Genomic DNA, 16,237 nt, shown 5'->3' on the forward strand with positions numbered 1-16,237 from the left:
ATCACCCACATCCGCATTATTATCAATTACAGGGTCTTCTAGCGTCGGATCTTACACATAGTGTACACAAAGCGGATGGATCTCTCGCGGCGGGTGACGAGCCCACGCGGCCTGCAGTTGCATAACAAGATCAGCCAAGCTGGAAGAGGCCTAGATCAGAACGCATCCCGAGACGGGAGGACGTGGACCATGCAAGCTTTTACGTAGGGAGGTATGGCCGGCTTCTCGAAACGTTTTGAAAGGTTGCTCTAGTTATCCGGGAGTTTATTTGGCGGTGCACAGAGCAACTCACGAGAGTTGGTGAGCCGCTGCAGGAGGAGAGGCTCAAACGCAAATTTGGTCCCCGAGTCACACAAGTGAAGACTCATCGTGATGTGACTTGGATCTTGGAGAGTTGAATTATAACCTTCACAGTATCTAAACTCCATTGTGAATATTAAAACCCTAGGAGTTGTCTGGAAACATGACACAATGTTGTGTCTGCTTCAAAAACGAACACATTTTACGCTTCCCTATCTATACTTTTTCGCCCATCACCAAACAATTGCGTCCCGGTCTACAAGTGTGCTCTCACGACGCTCCCCTCCTTTGTTCCGAAGATAGACTTGACCATTTCTCCAGATCTCGTTGCCAATACTGAAAGAAGGGTATCGCTCAGCTAGAGGAATTGTTAGTTAGAATACCATGTCTGTAGTTATGTTGAAATGTTGCACTTACTCCGTGAGTGCCTTCACAGCAACCCTGAAGCCAGACACCAGAGCCAGGGGCAACAACACCCGGACGGAACTGTACGCGATAGTCTCGTGACACCTCCATGACCCTGCATGTCTTGGTCACGTCCCGGACCGCCCACTGGTCTGAACGTTCTGGGTTGTCTTCCTTGTTCTGAGGGAGCAGGTGCCATGCATCCTTGAGCATCTCTACATGTGCGTTTCTGCGGTATCCAGTAGCTGCGATGATGAGATCGACGTCCAGCAACTCGTCGTCGTCCTTCACAACTTCAACAGCCTTGGCACTCTCCTGTGTCTCGACATCTACGAGGCCATCCGCTTCCAAAGCAACCTCGCCGGCTGGCGCATGGCGCACACGAAGACGGAGCCCGTTAGAGGTTTCTTCAACGCCGACCACGCGTCTTCCACCTAGAATTCTGTGTGGCCACTTCGTCTCGTCGCTCCCGATCTCCCGGCGCTGGTCGTACATAACTTCGTAAAGTTTCTCAATAAGCTCTAGCCGAACAACACCGTAGTTTGTGGCCTTTGCGTCACTGATAAGACTCTGGCGATATTGAGGTGGCCGGGGATAGAGGACATCCACGAATTCCGGATTGAAGATCGAGTTCACGCTGCATATATAATTAGCTTAGATCTTGCTCCATTGCGCAATTTACTCACAAAGGCGAGTCGTCGCTGGGCTTGAGGAATTCCGACTTCATCACCAGGGATGTTTTTGAGTTTGGATACATGACTTGAATATTGTTGAAAATCTCAGCGGCACTCTGCCCGGCTCCCACGACTGCCACCCGATATGGCGCATCCTTATTTTTCAGAATCTTGGGAATCATATGCGCATACTGGGAAGAGTGGACGACCTTGGGGTGGTTTGCTGGCAGCACTTGCGGAATAGATGGCTGGCCGCCCACTGCGAGAACCACATTGCGAGCACGGTGCTTGGTTATCGCGCCGGTCTTTGTGTTCCTGGAGACTACAGTGAAGGTCCTCACAGAATCGCTTGTTTCGATATCGGGGACGACTGAAACTACTTCATTGTTGTAACGGACTACGTCGCTGAAAAAGCTCGCGCACCACCGCAGGTAGTCTTCGTACTCGATTCTGGCGGGCAAAAATGTGCTGAGGTTGGTAAACTCGACGAGTCTGTCGTTCTTGTGAAGATAATTCAAAAATGTGAAATGCGATCGCGGGTCTCGCAGTGTTGCGAGGTCCTTGACGAAGGAGATTTGCATCTTGGCCCCTGGAAGCAGCATACCAGCGTGCCAGGCAAATTGCGCCTGCTTTTCCAAGAATAACACATTTGGTGTGCGTGGAATGCTGCCGTCTCTCAGCGCATCATGGAGCGCAATCGCGATTGCGAGACTGGCGGGGCCGAATCCAACGCAGAGAAGATCATGTACGGGACCGCCCGTCGGCGCCTGTGGCCGACTTCTGCTCTCGCGAGCTCCGTCAGGCCCAGAGATATGGAAGTCGCTCTGAGAAGCCATCGCGATTCCCAATTCAAAAGTGTCTGATAAGGAGGCTGGTTTAGGACTTGGGGGGAGCTGTCTCAGACTTCACCTAGGTAAATGCGAATTGAAGTAGCCCGACTAATAGCTTTCGTCATACGTTCGTGTAAGACGAAGAGTGAAGAGACAATAGCACTGCGGGATGACGGCGCGGGACGTGCAGAAGCTCCCAATGGCCGATGAATCATGATGGAGGGAGGGACTGGAGAATAAGTACCTTATGCTATGCTATGTGAGCCACCACGCCTCGGCAACGGCCAGCTTCGAGACTAAGGTTGTCTTGCTTCTACTAGAGTACATAAGGGTGCTGGTGGACTGTCCACCCTTACATGAGGTGCTTGGTTAGGGCGCCCGAGGAATCATCAATCGAAGACCTAGGCCCAGATAAATTTGCAGCTCTCCGCCAACGACGCTTCAACGTGCACATGCTTGTTCAAGCTTCGGCCTGCGACGGCCGGCACGTAGCTGGACCCTTTCCCATCAGGGAATCGATATGCGGAGCAAATTTTTAACATTGCATCGCATCGTCATTACACAGGGATATGTCACAACCTTAGCCCGGGAAGTCTAAGTCTTCTAGCCTACCAGTGCGTCTGTTAGTTCTCCAATAGGCCGTGTCTATGTGCCTGACTTGCAGGCTTGGTGGCGAAAATTAGAGCTCCTAGCCATACGAGATGGTAACCTAAGCCGGGTTTGCGCGACATCGGTGATTATCTCTGGATCTGATAAGATCAAACAGCGGGGCATCGTCGGTGCTCATTGAAACAATTCTGTCCTCTCCCCTGTCTCCGAAGGCGGATGTTACTCTAGTGGCTTGAGCCTGCCCTGAGCGGTCAAAAGGTGGACGGCGGTCGGTCAGCGCCATCGTACGACACAACTGACGATGGCAGCGATCTTCAGGATCTCGCAGCTTCATTCCTGATCTTTCGGTGCTTCATAGTTCTGTGGCCGAAGCATGGCCGGGCTTGGTCCCTGTTACCAAGGGCTTGGAGCTGGTAAGCCCGAGCATCGTGCTGTGGACGCATGTCTCGGTTGTGACAGATAGAATATTCTACCACGACGCATGGAAAAAAAACCCTCGTCCCTGACTGATTTAGGACTAGGGAACTGAAGCAAGAAAAAGGACACTCGGTATATAAAGTCGTCTGGAAGTATCCATGCTTCTTGTGCCCCCCCTGTAACGTCGGGAAGCTTAGCACAAAGACGGTAGAAATCGCGGAATTCGGCGAAAATAACATGATTGGCTGTAGATGATCAGATAAGATCGACTCATGTCCATGTGTGGACTTTGGCGGATGGGAAGAATCGGGAAGGTAGCGCAGCAACTGAGCAGAGTCTGTGAAAACCCTAGCTGACCCCTGGTCGGCTTACGCTGGCCAGCGAACGGCACATACAAGGTACTACCGTACTACATAGTATAGTATAGAGGAGCTCGATGAGGGGAAAGAAATGAGGACGATCTCCATGTCGAGCGGGGAACGGTCTCTAGCTACTCTAGTCTAAGCGACGTCGGACAAGGACACAGCGAGTGCGTGGTTTTCTGCGCAGTGGGAACCATCGTTATGCATGGGTCAGCAGTGAGTGGGTGGGTTTATGGCATTACGCAACAAAAAAGAACTATGTGCCTCGGACGATCCTCTGTTTCTTTTCTTCATCTCGCCTGATGTGCTGTAATGCTGCAGAACGTCGGCGCAGAATGCTCGATCGGGATGCCGGACACGGCACCGGGACAGGGTTAGGGCCGTTGAACTGTTCAGGGGCCAGACCGACGACCGAGACAACGGGACCCGAACGCGCGGGTCAGGGCATTTGAGAAGCGGAACAGAAGCATGGACGCGTGGTGGTAACGCAAGATGATGCCGATCATTTCCATTCTTCGGGGACTGTTTTCGAGAAGGCAAAGGAGCTTACGGAGTCCTGTCAGGCTATCGTGGGCGGCAGTGGATAAAAAATCTAATTTTTTCTTCTCGTTTTGCCGTGAGAATGCTATGTTAGCCAATACATCGCTGGAGCTGCCAAAGCCCTCCTGCATGTAACTCAAGGGACGAAGGACTCGGCTATTGTGTCGATGTTATCTGCCCTTTTTGAAGACCATGATGACGAGCCTTCTCCTTGCGATTTAACATTGTATCATTATTGCACAGTTATTAAGATCGTAGTGGTGGTAGTGTAAGTGAACGGCAAACTTCGCATTGCTCGTCGACTGTGGCCCATTCCATTGTAATGCCGATCCTTGCCAATGAATGGCACACACTGAAAGAGGGAAGCAGCCACAAACGGTCCCTGCATCTTCAGCGCCACTCCCGCTGCACCCCAGAGCCTTTCAACAGCCAAACGCCCTCCATCGCCTCTGTCCTACCACAAAACGTTATCACGGGCGACGGCGATGCTTACACTCAGCATTGGATAAAGCGAGCGCTACTCCGACCGTTCTTTCGTTAATTGTGCCCTAATCAAGAGTTACGAAGGTGCCTTGTGATCATACATTGCTACGCTGCATCCAGGTTCAGTCAATTCATCGCCATCCAATAATACTTTCCTCGAGCATGAATTCATCATTGTTAAGAGGCAGAAATACTATAAATGTGCCATCAATCGCTTGGCGACATTTCAGCTCGGGTCAAAGTGTAACGTTGTTGGCTTGTGTTGTGTAGATCTGCGACGAGAACGCCGCAAAGTTCGCCCGTCTTACGATGCATATTGGACTCCTCTATCTGCCCCTGCTTTTGTTCCGCTTCATAAGGCGCCGACTGCTTGTGCGACTGAAATGAGTGATACCGCGCAGATAGAGGGAGGAGTATGTTTGGCAAGGACTCAGTTATAAGCATAGGCATTACTCATGGCCATTCCTATTGCCAGATCTCCTCTTCACCGCTCGGACAACTATTGAATGATCATGAGCTTTGTGGACAGTTTGCATCAAATTGACGATTGCAGATAATTGAATTTAGAGGTTTCTTGACGTCCTTTATAACCGCTTCTTGCTCGATTACCCATTATGGGCTATCCTCCTGACGAAAACCTGCCCGAGGTAGTGCCAGATCAGAGTCCTCAGGTCCTGTCGGCTGTTGAGGCGCGATATTTCGCTCCGGAGCTTGACGTTCGCGATCCCAAGTATCCTGTCACCTACGACAATGCTCCAAAGTACACGGCACCACTCGAGACGTACCCGAGCGTGGGCGGGCATCCGCAAGACTACACCAGCCCAGTCAGCAGTATTCCATGGGAACCAGCTTCCACAGGAGGAGATAGGTCTGCTTTTGGTACATATGAAAGTAAGAATAAGGAGCAGAGGATATGCGGCTTGAAGAAACGAGTGTTCTGGATTCTTCTCGTAATAGCGATGATTGTGGTCGCAGCTGGCGTGGGCGGTGGTGTCGGTGGTGGTATTGCCACAGCAAGATCGAAAAGCTCAGGAGATCCAGAGGGTGCGGTGGCGACGAGCTCGTAAGTGTTGAATCCAGTGCTATGCCTTGTCTGCCCTTTCCATCCTCCTGAACGAACTCGATAGAAGCAGTACCATCTCGACAAGCGCACCTCCAACCTCAACGACATCCCTGGCAACGTCTTCGTCCAGCAGTTCTGTTGCGCCGACGCCGACGTTTCTCAACAATCAGACAGCACCAGTCGGATTTGCGTTTCAAGCGTTCTCTGGTCGCAACTACACCGGTAAAGCCACGGAAGTCATCAGAGCGGAGGGCTTCACGGATCTCTCCTACAACTGCTCGAGCTACGTCTGGCTGCCTAATGGAACTGAATGCTGCGTCACATTTTGTAAAAATGAGACAGATAGTATCGGCTGGTGGTGCCAACCTCGCTATCAGACGAATGCCTCAGCGTCGTTCCAGAGGATCTTTGTTGGTTGCGGGGCGGCTTCTAGAGAGGAAAACTCGCGATGCTCATGACCAGATATAAGTCTGACCAATACGGAACCAATTTCGAGAAGCCATTCCAGCAAGTTGACTTGTTGAGTAGCCGTGGTTGAAGACAGACAAGCTTCGTTCAGGCATGAGCGTGATCAAATGTGATCAAACCCGCCCTTAAGGCCAGGAAGTGGCCCTCCGAGAAGGTGTTCATCCGAGCTTTTGGATTTCTTATGCATTAGACGGACTAGTTGAGATGCGTCATTTTCTCGTCAACGCGAACAGCCAATGCGTCAGTGTGGCGGTCATGCACATGTCGAGCATACTGCCGTGCAGTCTAGCAGCAATTGGCACTCCATACTCGCTGAGCCATTAGAGATGGTCGTCGGTGATCAGGTGGGCAGCATAGACTCACGTGGTGATGAGGAAGCGAGTGGGAGATAATCATTCCCCGAACTCAGGAACGGGGGAGCTAAGCACTGGGACGGACCGCACGGCAACTTCCCGTCGTGGCGTTGGATACATTCAGGGGATTCCGGCAAACCTGACTTCTTGACAATCCACTTCACTGGCAATGATTCCAGGCAATGGGCGTCTCAAGCAGCGGATCAGCTACTTGTTCGGCGATAGGTTTTGTCTCGTGAGACCGCCAACATGCACCACACCGCATTGAAGTGCCGATCGTAGGTGTGTCCTTGTGCCGACATCCGCTAGCCATCCGGCTTAATGGCGCTAATCTAGCAATCGCCTAACTATAAGTTACCTTCAATACCACTGCAGCTGCTGTATTTCGGCAGTCGAATTCCCATCGACCGAACTTACAGATCCTGGGGATCGGTAATCTCCTGAGTCTGCAGACAGAACGACTAGGCTTTCTAGAACGTCGCAGAGCATAGAAAGAGTTCACCATTTAGACACCCGTGTACCGGGTCGCTGTGTCTCACATCACGTAAAGTCGTCGCACTGAAGTATCGTGAATTCTGGACAAGATCCAATTCAGGGGCCCCCTATCAAGCAACATGCTGTCGTCGCTGGGATCTGTCCATCAAATCACACCGCCACTAAGCATAATACATGCCCCCGAGACTGGTCTTGTCAAGACTCCCTCACGCAGTCCTCAAGGAAGTCTTGGAGATAGCAACACAAACTGTGAGATCTAGGAATTGCAAGTTGAATCGCAAAATCGATGTGGCGCTCTTGCCGTTCATGTCATTCCTCTTTCATTTCAATAGCCTTGACCGTGGAAACGTTGGCAATGCTCAAACCCAAGGTTCGTGCATTTTAGTTTCGTTAAAAATAGAAAATTCTAGATTGGCCTGTGGCTTTCCAGGCTTCACGGATGATATAGGAGCGGGTGCAGACAATCTGAATTTTGCCGTGTCGATCTTCTTTGTGACATTCGTTACATTTCAGCCGTTCTCTGCGGCTAGGGGAGGTGGCTTGGGCCAAAGCACTGGATTCCCTTCATCATGGTGGGCTTGGTCTCCGACTGGTCATTTCTCATATTGTGATACTGACCTGGCTGCAGGTCGGTTGGGGAGCCGTTACGATAGGGCAAGCCTTCATCCAAGGACGCGGTATGCAAACAGCTGAATCAGTCTACAGCTATTCAAATAATACGACGAGGTTCACATGAAAGAACTAACACCCTTGCAGGCTCCCTCATCGCAACGCGGCTGTTGATCGGAGTTTTCGATGCAGGATTCTATGCCACTGCAGTCGCTTATCTGGCAACTTCCTATTGCCGGTGCGATCTGGCTGTGAGGATTGCCGTCTTCTATGGCCAATACGCTATTGCGGGAGCGTTCTCCGACGTGATTGGCAACGCTCTGCCTCTTCACCGCGCTCCTTAGTTGCAAGTGACGCCACTGACGCCGCTATAGCATACGGCGTTTTCCAGATCGGCAATGGCACTCTCAAAAACTGGCAGTACTTGTTCGTCATCGAGGGCTCGCTGACGTGTCTGGCGGCGCTGATGGCATGGGCATGGCTAGCCCGGGGGCCTGACTCTGCATGATTCTTGACCGATGAAGAGAGACTTTAGCGGAGAGGATCAGGCTTGACAATGACCCTTATGGAAGCACGCAGAATGACGGCAGCCAACGCCTGCGCAAGAGAGACTTTGTTGAGACAGTCAGGGATTGGAAGCTGTGGTGCATCCTCCTCTTCAATATCTGCGCGAGCGTACCGAGCACCGCATTCTCGGTACTTTTGCCGCTTGTCGTGCAAGGAATGGGATACCAAGCCATTGACGCCAATCTGGTCAAAATTGCAGCCCAGCTCCCCAATCAGCCTATGTACGTGCAGATGTTGAGATCCTGATTGCATGCAGATGTCTGTACCACCGTACGTCTTCGGGGCGCTAGGTCTCTATTTGTTTGCGCTTAGCTCGGACCGCAGGAAGGAGCGGGGTTTCCACATCGTTACCGGCATCGTGGTCTCCGTTGTTGGGCTAATTCTGGTCGTAGCCATCCCCTACAACCGGGGGAGATATGCTGGCTTATGCGTCTTCCTCTTTGGAAGTTACGTAGCGCCGCCACTGACGATGGTATGGCTGAGCGGGAACACACCGGGTACGTTGCACAAGCTCTGCATAGGATGAGGCTCGTCTAACCCACATGACTAACGCAGAACCGGGAAAGCGCTCCCTTGTTCTCGGTGTGAACGGTTGGGGCAATCTTGCGGGAGTGATAGGGTCTCAGCTGTATCGTCCCGAATGAGCTCCGGAATACATGCTGCCTTTCTACACTACTCTCGGATTCATGATCGTGGCTCTGCTGGGGTATCTAGCTTGTCGATGCATGCTCGCAGTAGCAAATGACAAAAAACTAATGATCTTGTCAGGCATGACAAAGGAAGATATTGAGAGAGAACGGACAGGCACGGCGCGGTACGCTGACAAGAAGTGGACATTTCTATACGGCCTGTAGAAGGGAAACGTAACTTGCTTCAATTTCGGCCGATAAGTCTACATGAACATAACTTAGATCCACTTTTCATTAATATTCTAAATGAACATAGGCCTGCGTGTCAGTATCCAAATCAGCCCACTCAGTAAGCGTGTCGAGGATAGTGCCGCCTCCTAGATTCCCGTCTATGATGTGATGCAAGTTCGCCGCCATGTCTCTGAGATTCGGAGTGGCCGCACCGGTGCCCGAGTGCTCGATGTCTGGGAACATTATTCCGCGTAGACGATGCGCGATCGCTTCTAGTTGCTGCAGAATGGAAGCGCAGTCTTTCCCGTAGTTGTCGCCGGCGGCTGCTTCGATGCTAAACATCTCGATAGCATGACTGACAAGTGAGATATCACCTGTGCGAAGATTAAGAAAGACGATCTGGTGTAAAAGTAGGATGATGGCTGCATTGAAAACACCATGCAAGTCCTGGAGAACGAGCTTGCCTCGAGGACTCACGTGGCGAATCCCTTGAGCTATCGACAGATTGTGTCGTGCGGCATCGCTACACTGCCTGATCAGCGAGATCTCACGGTGATTTTCCACGTCCCATGGTTCCCGAAGCTTCAAAGCTGCGAGTGCCTGACGGCCAACAGCCTTCTTGACGGCAGTGAAGAAGATGGGTCGGGTGGTGAGAATGATAAGCTGCCAAACTGTTAGTCGACCGCCGTATTGGTTCTAATCAAAGAACTCGTTCGATCCAATTACTGACCTGATTGTAGGACATGTACAAAGAGCATACCGATCGATCAGTGGGGAAGTCATTGGGGTCGAATGCCGCGTCTGAGACTTGGAAGGATGGTGGTAGGCCAGCTCGCCATTCCGACAACATGTTCATGGTGTAATGGATATGAGATGAAAGCGTATCAAAGGTTCGTTCCGAAGGTCCAGGTGCTATTCCATATAGGTCACAGACAACGTAGCCAGCTATTTTTGCTAGTCTCATGTTCTGGCGAAGACCTTCCGCTGGAGGCAGATCTCTAGATGATAGTTAGTATGCGGTCGCGGATCGTGTCTTGGTGGCGGTGAATCACTCACGGGCTTTCTACAGGTGGTTCTAGACGGATGGCATTGTCCAAGATACCAGGTGGGCGTCCCATAAGACAACTAATCCAGCGGTCCAAGCAATAAAGAGTCCAAAACACGCGTTTTGATGCCTCATCCACGCCATGCCCATAGTGTACACCGTGCATAATGCAGAGATGTATGGCCGTCCGCATATATATGCATGCCACATCACGACGATTCACCTCGGCCATGTACAATGCCATAAGTGCTAGAGCTGACATGTCGCTTGGGCTGAACTGGCTGAAGGTCCCTGGCTCGAGCGGGTTGCCAAGCAAAGCAAGTGCGCGAGCAAAGTATGTCTCTCCCAACCGCCCATCCTGCTTAGAGTTGGGGGTTGTCAACTTGAGAAGACTTGCATATGCAAATGCTGCTTGATAGAAGGCTAGATACCGGGTGTCTGTCGGTGACGGATGTCTGGTATTCCCGTACGGCAGCTCACCAGAGTCCAACTTCCCAAAGTAATTAATACCGAATGAGTAGGCGACTTCGCTGGGTACAGTTGGGTCGCGGTTGAATTCTGTAAATCCATCCTGGATATACCACCTGACCTGTCGCAGCATCGAGTCTGCTTCGTCTGGGGAAGGAAGCTCCAGCGGAGCGACCCGAGGCTGGAAGAGCGGCCGTGAATCATGTGTCTGGTATTCGCCGACCGAATTTATGAGGCCTGCGCCGATAGGTTGCGCATTCTGCGTGCCGCTGAGCAAAGACCTAATCGTGAAGATGACATGCTTGAGATGGTCAAGGAAGCTCGCGCCGCTCGTCCCACCCATCCATCGTGAAGTTCCTTCAACATCTGTCAGCAAACGTCCTTCAGTTGCGGTCGTCGACGATCCGGAAGCTAATGGCGAAGCACCTGTTGGAAGAGATGTCGGCGAGAACCCCTGGCCTAGAAGCTGTTGTCTTGCTGCCGCATCCGGAACGACTTCCTGGAGACTCCTTTCTAAAGCGGCGCATCTAGCACGGAGGTCTTCCAGCTCATTGCGCGGAATAGATACCTTGTCGACAGCAACCGGGTATTGGCACGGCAGTCGTCTTGCAGAAACACACTGGGCGCAGGGCCGGTCCCCGGAACACTTGATGCGCCGGAGGTTGCAATTGTTGCACCTTGGTCAAACGTTAGCCAAGAGTTTTAAGGTCGAAAGAGGCAGCGGCCAGCCGCGGTCAGCCTCGCCACGGATGGACGGATGGACGGATCTGGGGACACGACAGGAAAGAATACCAAAAAGCAGGGTGCTTACGCTGTTGCAACTCGCTTTCGCTGCTCCGGCGCAACCTTGTGCCGCCGTGGATTGACGGGCAGCCGCTCGGCGGGCGAGTTAGAGCCGGCCGACAGCGATCTGGGCATCTCGAGCTCGCCCTGGTATGATATATATCACAGCCCGTACGCTGCCAGCAGCTCAGGTATACGAGTTGGCAATGGCAGCAGCAATAGTAGCAGCGATGGTTGTGGACATCGAGGCCAGCCCGCAGCGTTTAATTTTATGCATTCAGGCCCCAGATCCAGGTCCAGATCTATCTAACCTGTAAGATGGAGGAAGGACTTGTAGTGGTCGGCAGAGTCAGCGAGAAGACGCCACGGCCATCCTGGAGGCATTATTTCTTTTCTTTTCAATCGGGCTGCGCGCGCGCACGAGCGAGGGCTGGCTGTGGTAGGTAATGTAGGGCTTAACAGTTCGTCCGTCTCTTTGTTCTGGCCGTCTGGCCGTGCTGTGTCTGTGTGCCAGAGTGTTCCGCTCCGTCAGAGCTTTGCTTTGTTGGAGCCCCCGTCCGGCTGCCCTTCCGTCCGTCACAGATTAGGTTGTCTAGGTTGTCTTGTCGTGGCTTTCTCGTCCTCTCACTCGCCAGCAAAAGGGCCAAGCACCGGGTACCGTTAGGTCAGTTGGTTAGCAGCCACAGTAGGCTCTTCACTTTCTTCTGCTGCTGCAGCCCCCGTTCGGTCCTATTCTCTAGGTTAGGGGATACTGTGCTACTCCCCTTGCTACCTGCCTGAACTATTCCCTTACGTTACGCTTGACGTTACCTTTACTGAGTTTACTATGGGAGCAATCGGCTTCTCGGAACTGGTGGTGCCCACTTTCCTGTCGACAACTTGGCAGCGAAGAAGCTTGGCACGGCTTCGGCGGCGTAGGCGCGCGCAGAGCCAGGGCCGCCAGCCACTACCAGAGTCGATTAAATGGGCCGGCTAGGGCTCGTCCAAGGGCCAGTTCGCGGTGCCAGAATGTAGATCAGCCCTGAAGAGCGGCTTGGCGCTGCTGGCGGAAGCGACTTGCGAGGCGCTCCAGGCTTAGCCCTGCTTGCCGTCGCGACGATGCCCGGCCTATGAGCGGCTGCGATGGAAAGGCTTCAGCGGGGCTTATCACTAAGACATCACCCCGCAGCGCCTTTCTGCATCCTCTCGGTCTGCCGTGTGCCGATTACAACAGGCAGAACGGTAGGCAACGGTAGGTGTGCTGCTGCGGTATGGACGTAGGTATTGTACTGTACTGTACGTAGGTAATATGACGGCTGGGGACCCCCATCACATCGCTGTTGACGGGCTGGAGACGGTCCTGGACGATTATGCACAATGGCGCAGGCCTGTGCGACCGAGAGGGATGGATCTGTCATGCTGCATCAAACTATGCATGTAGTGTAGTCTAATATCTTATGTCGATGATAATACAGTAAGTGGTCAAACAGTGTGGATCTCGAGAGAAGGATAGTTGCAGCATCCCGGGATTTCGGGAGAGCCGTCCTGATCCTTCTGAAAGGAAAGAGAAAAAAATCGAAACTTTCAACATAGTGCCCCAAGTTGATGACTGGCAAGCAAAACTCCCCGGCTGTGATATCATGACGGCATGTGCCGCGCCTTGGAGCTATTGGTCAAGTAGCCCCAATGCTACCGGTAGTCAGAGCATCCGGGGCTCAAAAAGAGGGATTGAAAACCCCTTCAAATATCTTTGAAAAGCCGGTCGACCTCCGACCCCAGTGTGCCGGAATGTCGTTCGATATCCTTCACAGTCCAGAGGCCGAACTCCGTGACATAGACGTCGACCAACTCAGGGCCGACCCACTCGAAAAAGACATTAGATACCGCTACCTTTGTGCCGTCAAAGCCGCCTGACGTAGCCTCACCGCCGACCTCTGACCCCACCACCCTGGCTATCGTACCCGCGGTGTGCCTGACTCGATCGCTGTTGTATTCACTCTTCCAGGCCCGCAAAAGCTGCACGGGATCATTGTCCTCTACGACGTGGTCCGCCGGGTTGCCAGGAGGAGCCACCTTCTCGGACTCACCAATGACGACCGTCTTGGACTTGGGAGATATGTGCTTGGCGCTCAGAACGGCCGGGAGCGAGCCCGTCTTGTTGCTAACAGCACCCGAAGCTGCGATGCGGTCTGCGCCAATGAGGACGATGTCGACGTCTACGGAAGCAAGTGCCGCCGACGCATCGGTAAAGAGGGTAATCTTGAGTTTTGGGGGAGCGTTGGGGTCAGCTTCAGCTTCGTGGAGGGTGGCTTGTGTAGCCAGTAGCTCGTTGGTCAGCGTCCCTACAAGTGATACGCCTTCAAATAGTGGGCGTGACTCCAGGACCCTCAAGTCAAAGCAAGCATTTGTATGTAGGACGGCATGTTTGAGGCACGCTATGATCGTTGAGCTTTCAGACAGGGTGAGAATCCTGATCAACCTGCCGGCGCCCTCTTCCGGCGCAAAGCCATCAGACAGATACTTGGCGAACGATTCGGAGATTATCCGGACAGAATCTGTTCCCCTCAAAGAAATGCGCCGCTCCAAGTCTCCTAGGACGGCGTCGCGCCACTTCATGGAATGGGCTGAAGCAGGATGTTCCTTGTGCTGCCGTAGTGTCTCTTCTGTGCTCTTTAGTGCCGAAACCAATGCATTCATAATAGCGGCCCCCATGCTTTCACGCCCATTCTTCCAGATATGCCAGGCCGCAAACCTCACCTTGGCCCACCATTCGTCGGACGGCTCAGGTGAATCGAGCGTTGCGATGATATCGCGCAGCGTCTGCAAGGCGACACCGGCAAGCTGCCGCGCCCCGCTCTGGTGATCGTGCTTCAGTTTGTCTAGACCTTCGGCCAGCAGCTTGCCAGCAGCCTCACCCAGGTCTTTCTCGAACCATACGCGCCTCAAAGACTCGGCAAGCTTTGGAACGCCGCCAAATTCATCCGAGTCGACAACCTCGAAAGGGTCATACCAGCCCCAGCTCTCATGCTCCCAGTCGATCGTGATGCCGCCTTCGCCTTTGCCGCCCTCTTCAGGGTCCTTCAGGCGGAAAGCAAAGGGATAGATGGTCCACTCTCGTCCGATATCCTCATCAGGCAAGACATACGGTTTCCCTTCGCGCAGAAGTTCGAGAGACTGCGCTGTGAGTGTAGTTTCCTCTTGAAGCTCTCGCCAGGCAGCAACTAGGGGAGATGGATCCGTCTTCTCAATGCTACCCGATATAACGGCTAGACGATGTCTGCAAGACACTTAGTTAGCGGTATGCGGTACGAATAAATGATTGAAGCAATGATGCTGCATGAAGAAATAGAGCAATATGTTGTGAGAGGCTATGTTTCGACTCACTGGTAGGTGTTGACCTTGTCGCTACGCCTGAAGAGGGCAACTTTCGGCTTCCGCTCGCCGTTCTCGTCAACATACTTGTAGATGAATGACGATACAACAGACCGTTTCTTAAGTGGTGGCTTCTCGGTAGCCATAGCAGCGAAAGTACGGCGAGGCTGATCCCTGCGGGTTTTCAATAAAGGATACAACAGTGGGTGATACCTCACTCCAAAGACCAGCTGTGATGGAATAACTAATTTGCTTTTGATGTTGTAGAGCGGCAGCAGATGGTGATGCAGTGTCATGATATGGTGTACGGTACGACAATCAATCATGCGTCTCCAGGTTGCGACGGTAGCAAGGGATGCGATGCTGTGTCACTATGCACTGTATCATCACATCACATCATGCATGTCCTTCCTCGGTCATGCACGATGCTTGCTTGGTGTGTGGTCAGTCACTCAAGTAGCCAGCCATTGATAACGTGATGTTGGAATGTGGTGGTAATCAAGCTGTAAAGTAACCAACTTCAGGTGCCTTTTAGCAGCCGTGCAGCCCTGTCAAGCACCTGGCAGGCGGCTGGCGCCGCCTCACCACAGTGACCACGACAGCGGTTTTTCGCTAGATGCAAAGACCGAAAGGACCTTGAAGAACTTCTGAGGCTTCTTTTGTGTGTGTACAGGAATGAACTCTATCGACCTGCAATTGAAGTGGATTGCTACAGTAGCATTAGGCCACCGTCATCAATGCCGAAATCTGTAGCCTGGAGCATGCAAAGGTTTGCTCCTCTTGATCTCTTCGCTTACACAATCAATGTCGACAATTTTGATGCCTGATTCGCAAATAATCTGGCTATCTTTCGAACGATCAAATCTACACATTGTCACATAATGCGCTCCAGGCTTCCGTTTACATAGTCGATGTGATGTATATATAGGATCAATAGATCTCGAGCCAGTTGGGCAAGTCTTGGTGAGGTTACAGCATCCCTAGAGGCAATCGGTCAATTTGGACTAGGATGATGGCATCAAAGTCTTTTCTTCTGCACGCTACTGCACGAGAACTTCAGAGGCTTCTGTCTTCTGGAGAGACAACCAGCGTTGAAATCATAGAGGCCTACCTCGAACAGATCGGAAAACACAATCATGATGGATTGAAGCTCAATGCACTTTTAGCAGTCCGCCCCAAAGACCAAGCGCTTGCGCAAGCTCGAAGACTTGATGACGAGCGAAAAGCTGGCAGAATTCGAAGCAAACTACATGGAGTTCCTATCATTATCAAAGTATGCATAGCAGACATCATTGGTTAGTCTCTTTGGGCACTAACGCTCATCCAAACATAGGATGCGATAGTGACGGATCCATCACTGGGAATGATCACTTCTGCCGGCTCATACGCCATTGCATCTCTCACGGCGAATCGTAATGCAACGATTGTCGACATGGTAAGCTTTCACTTCCGTTGAATTAAGGGCGTCAAAGACACTATCTCATGCAGTGCAGCTTCTGGAAGCAGGTCTCATTATCATTGGGAAGGGTAACATGACGGAATTCTGTGGACTCAA

General features: G+C 52.2%; 2 protein-coding genes across 2 annotated transcripts; both read right to left on the reverse strand.

The window, feature by feature from the left end:
* Positions 1-556: 556 nt before the first annotated feature.
* UCRPA7_7286 (putative l-ornithine 5-monooxygenase (l-ornithine n -oxygenase) protein) lies at positions 557-1,960 on the reverse strand (the record flags this gene model as incomplete). Its single annotated transcript, XM_007919818.1, has 3 exons — positions 557-658; positions 718-1,342; positions 1,392-1,960. 3 exons carry the CDS (start codon positions 1,958-1,960, stop codon positions 557-559), a joined length of 1,296 nt encoding a protein of 431 aa, XP_007918009.1.
* Positions 1,961-13,050: 11,090 nt separating this feature from the next.
* UCRPA7_7287 (putative translation initiation factor eif-2b subunit family protein) lies at positions 13,051-14,828 on the reverse strand (the record flags this gene model as incomplete). Its single annotated transcript, XM_007919819.1, has 2 exons — positions 13,051-14,587; positions 14,695-14,828. The coding sequence occupies 2 exons, from the start codon at positions 14,826-14,828 to the stop codon at positions 13,051-13,053; spliced, it is 1,671 nt and encodes a 556-aa protein (XP_007918010.1).
* Between the last annotated feature and the right edge of the window lie 1,409 nt (positions 14,829-16,237).

Source organism: Phaeoacremonium minimum (assembly GCF_000392275.1).
Source record: "Phaeoacremonium minimum UCRPA7 unplaced genomic scaffold PA7_03_scaffold_509, whole genome shotgun sequence".
Classification (NCBI taxonomy): Eukaryota; Fungi; Ascomycota; class Sordariomycetes; order Togniniales; family Togniniaceae; genus Phaeoacremonium; species Phaeoacremonium minimum.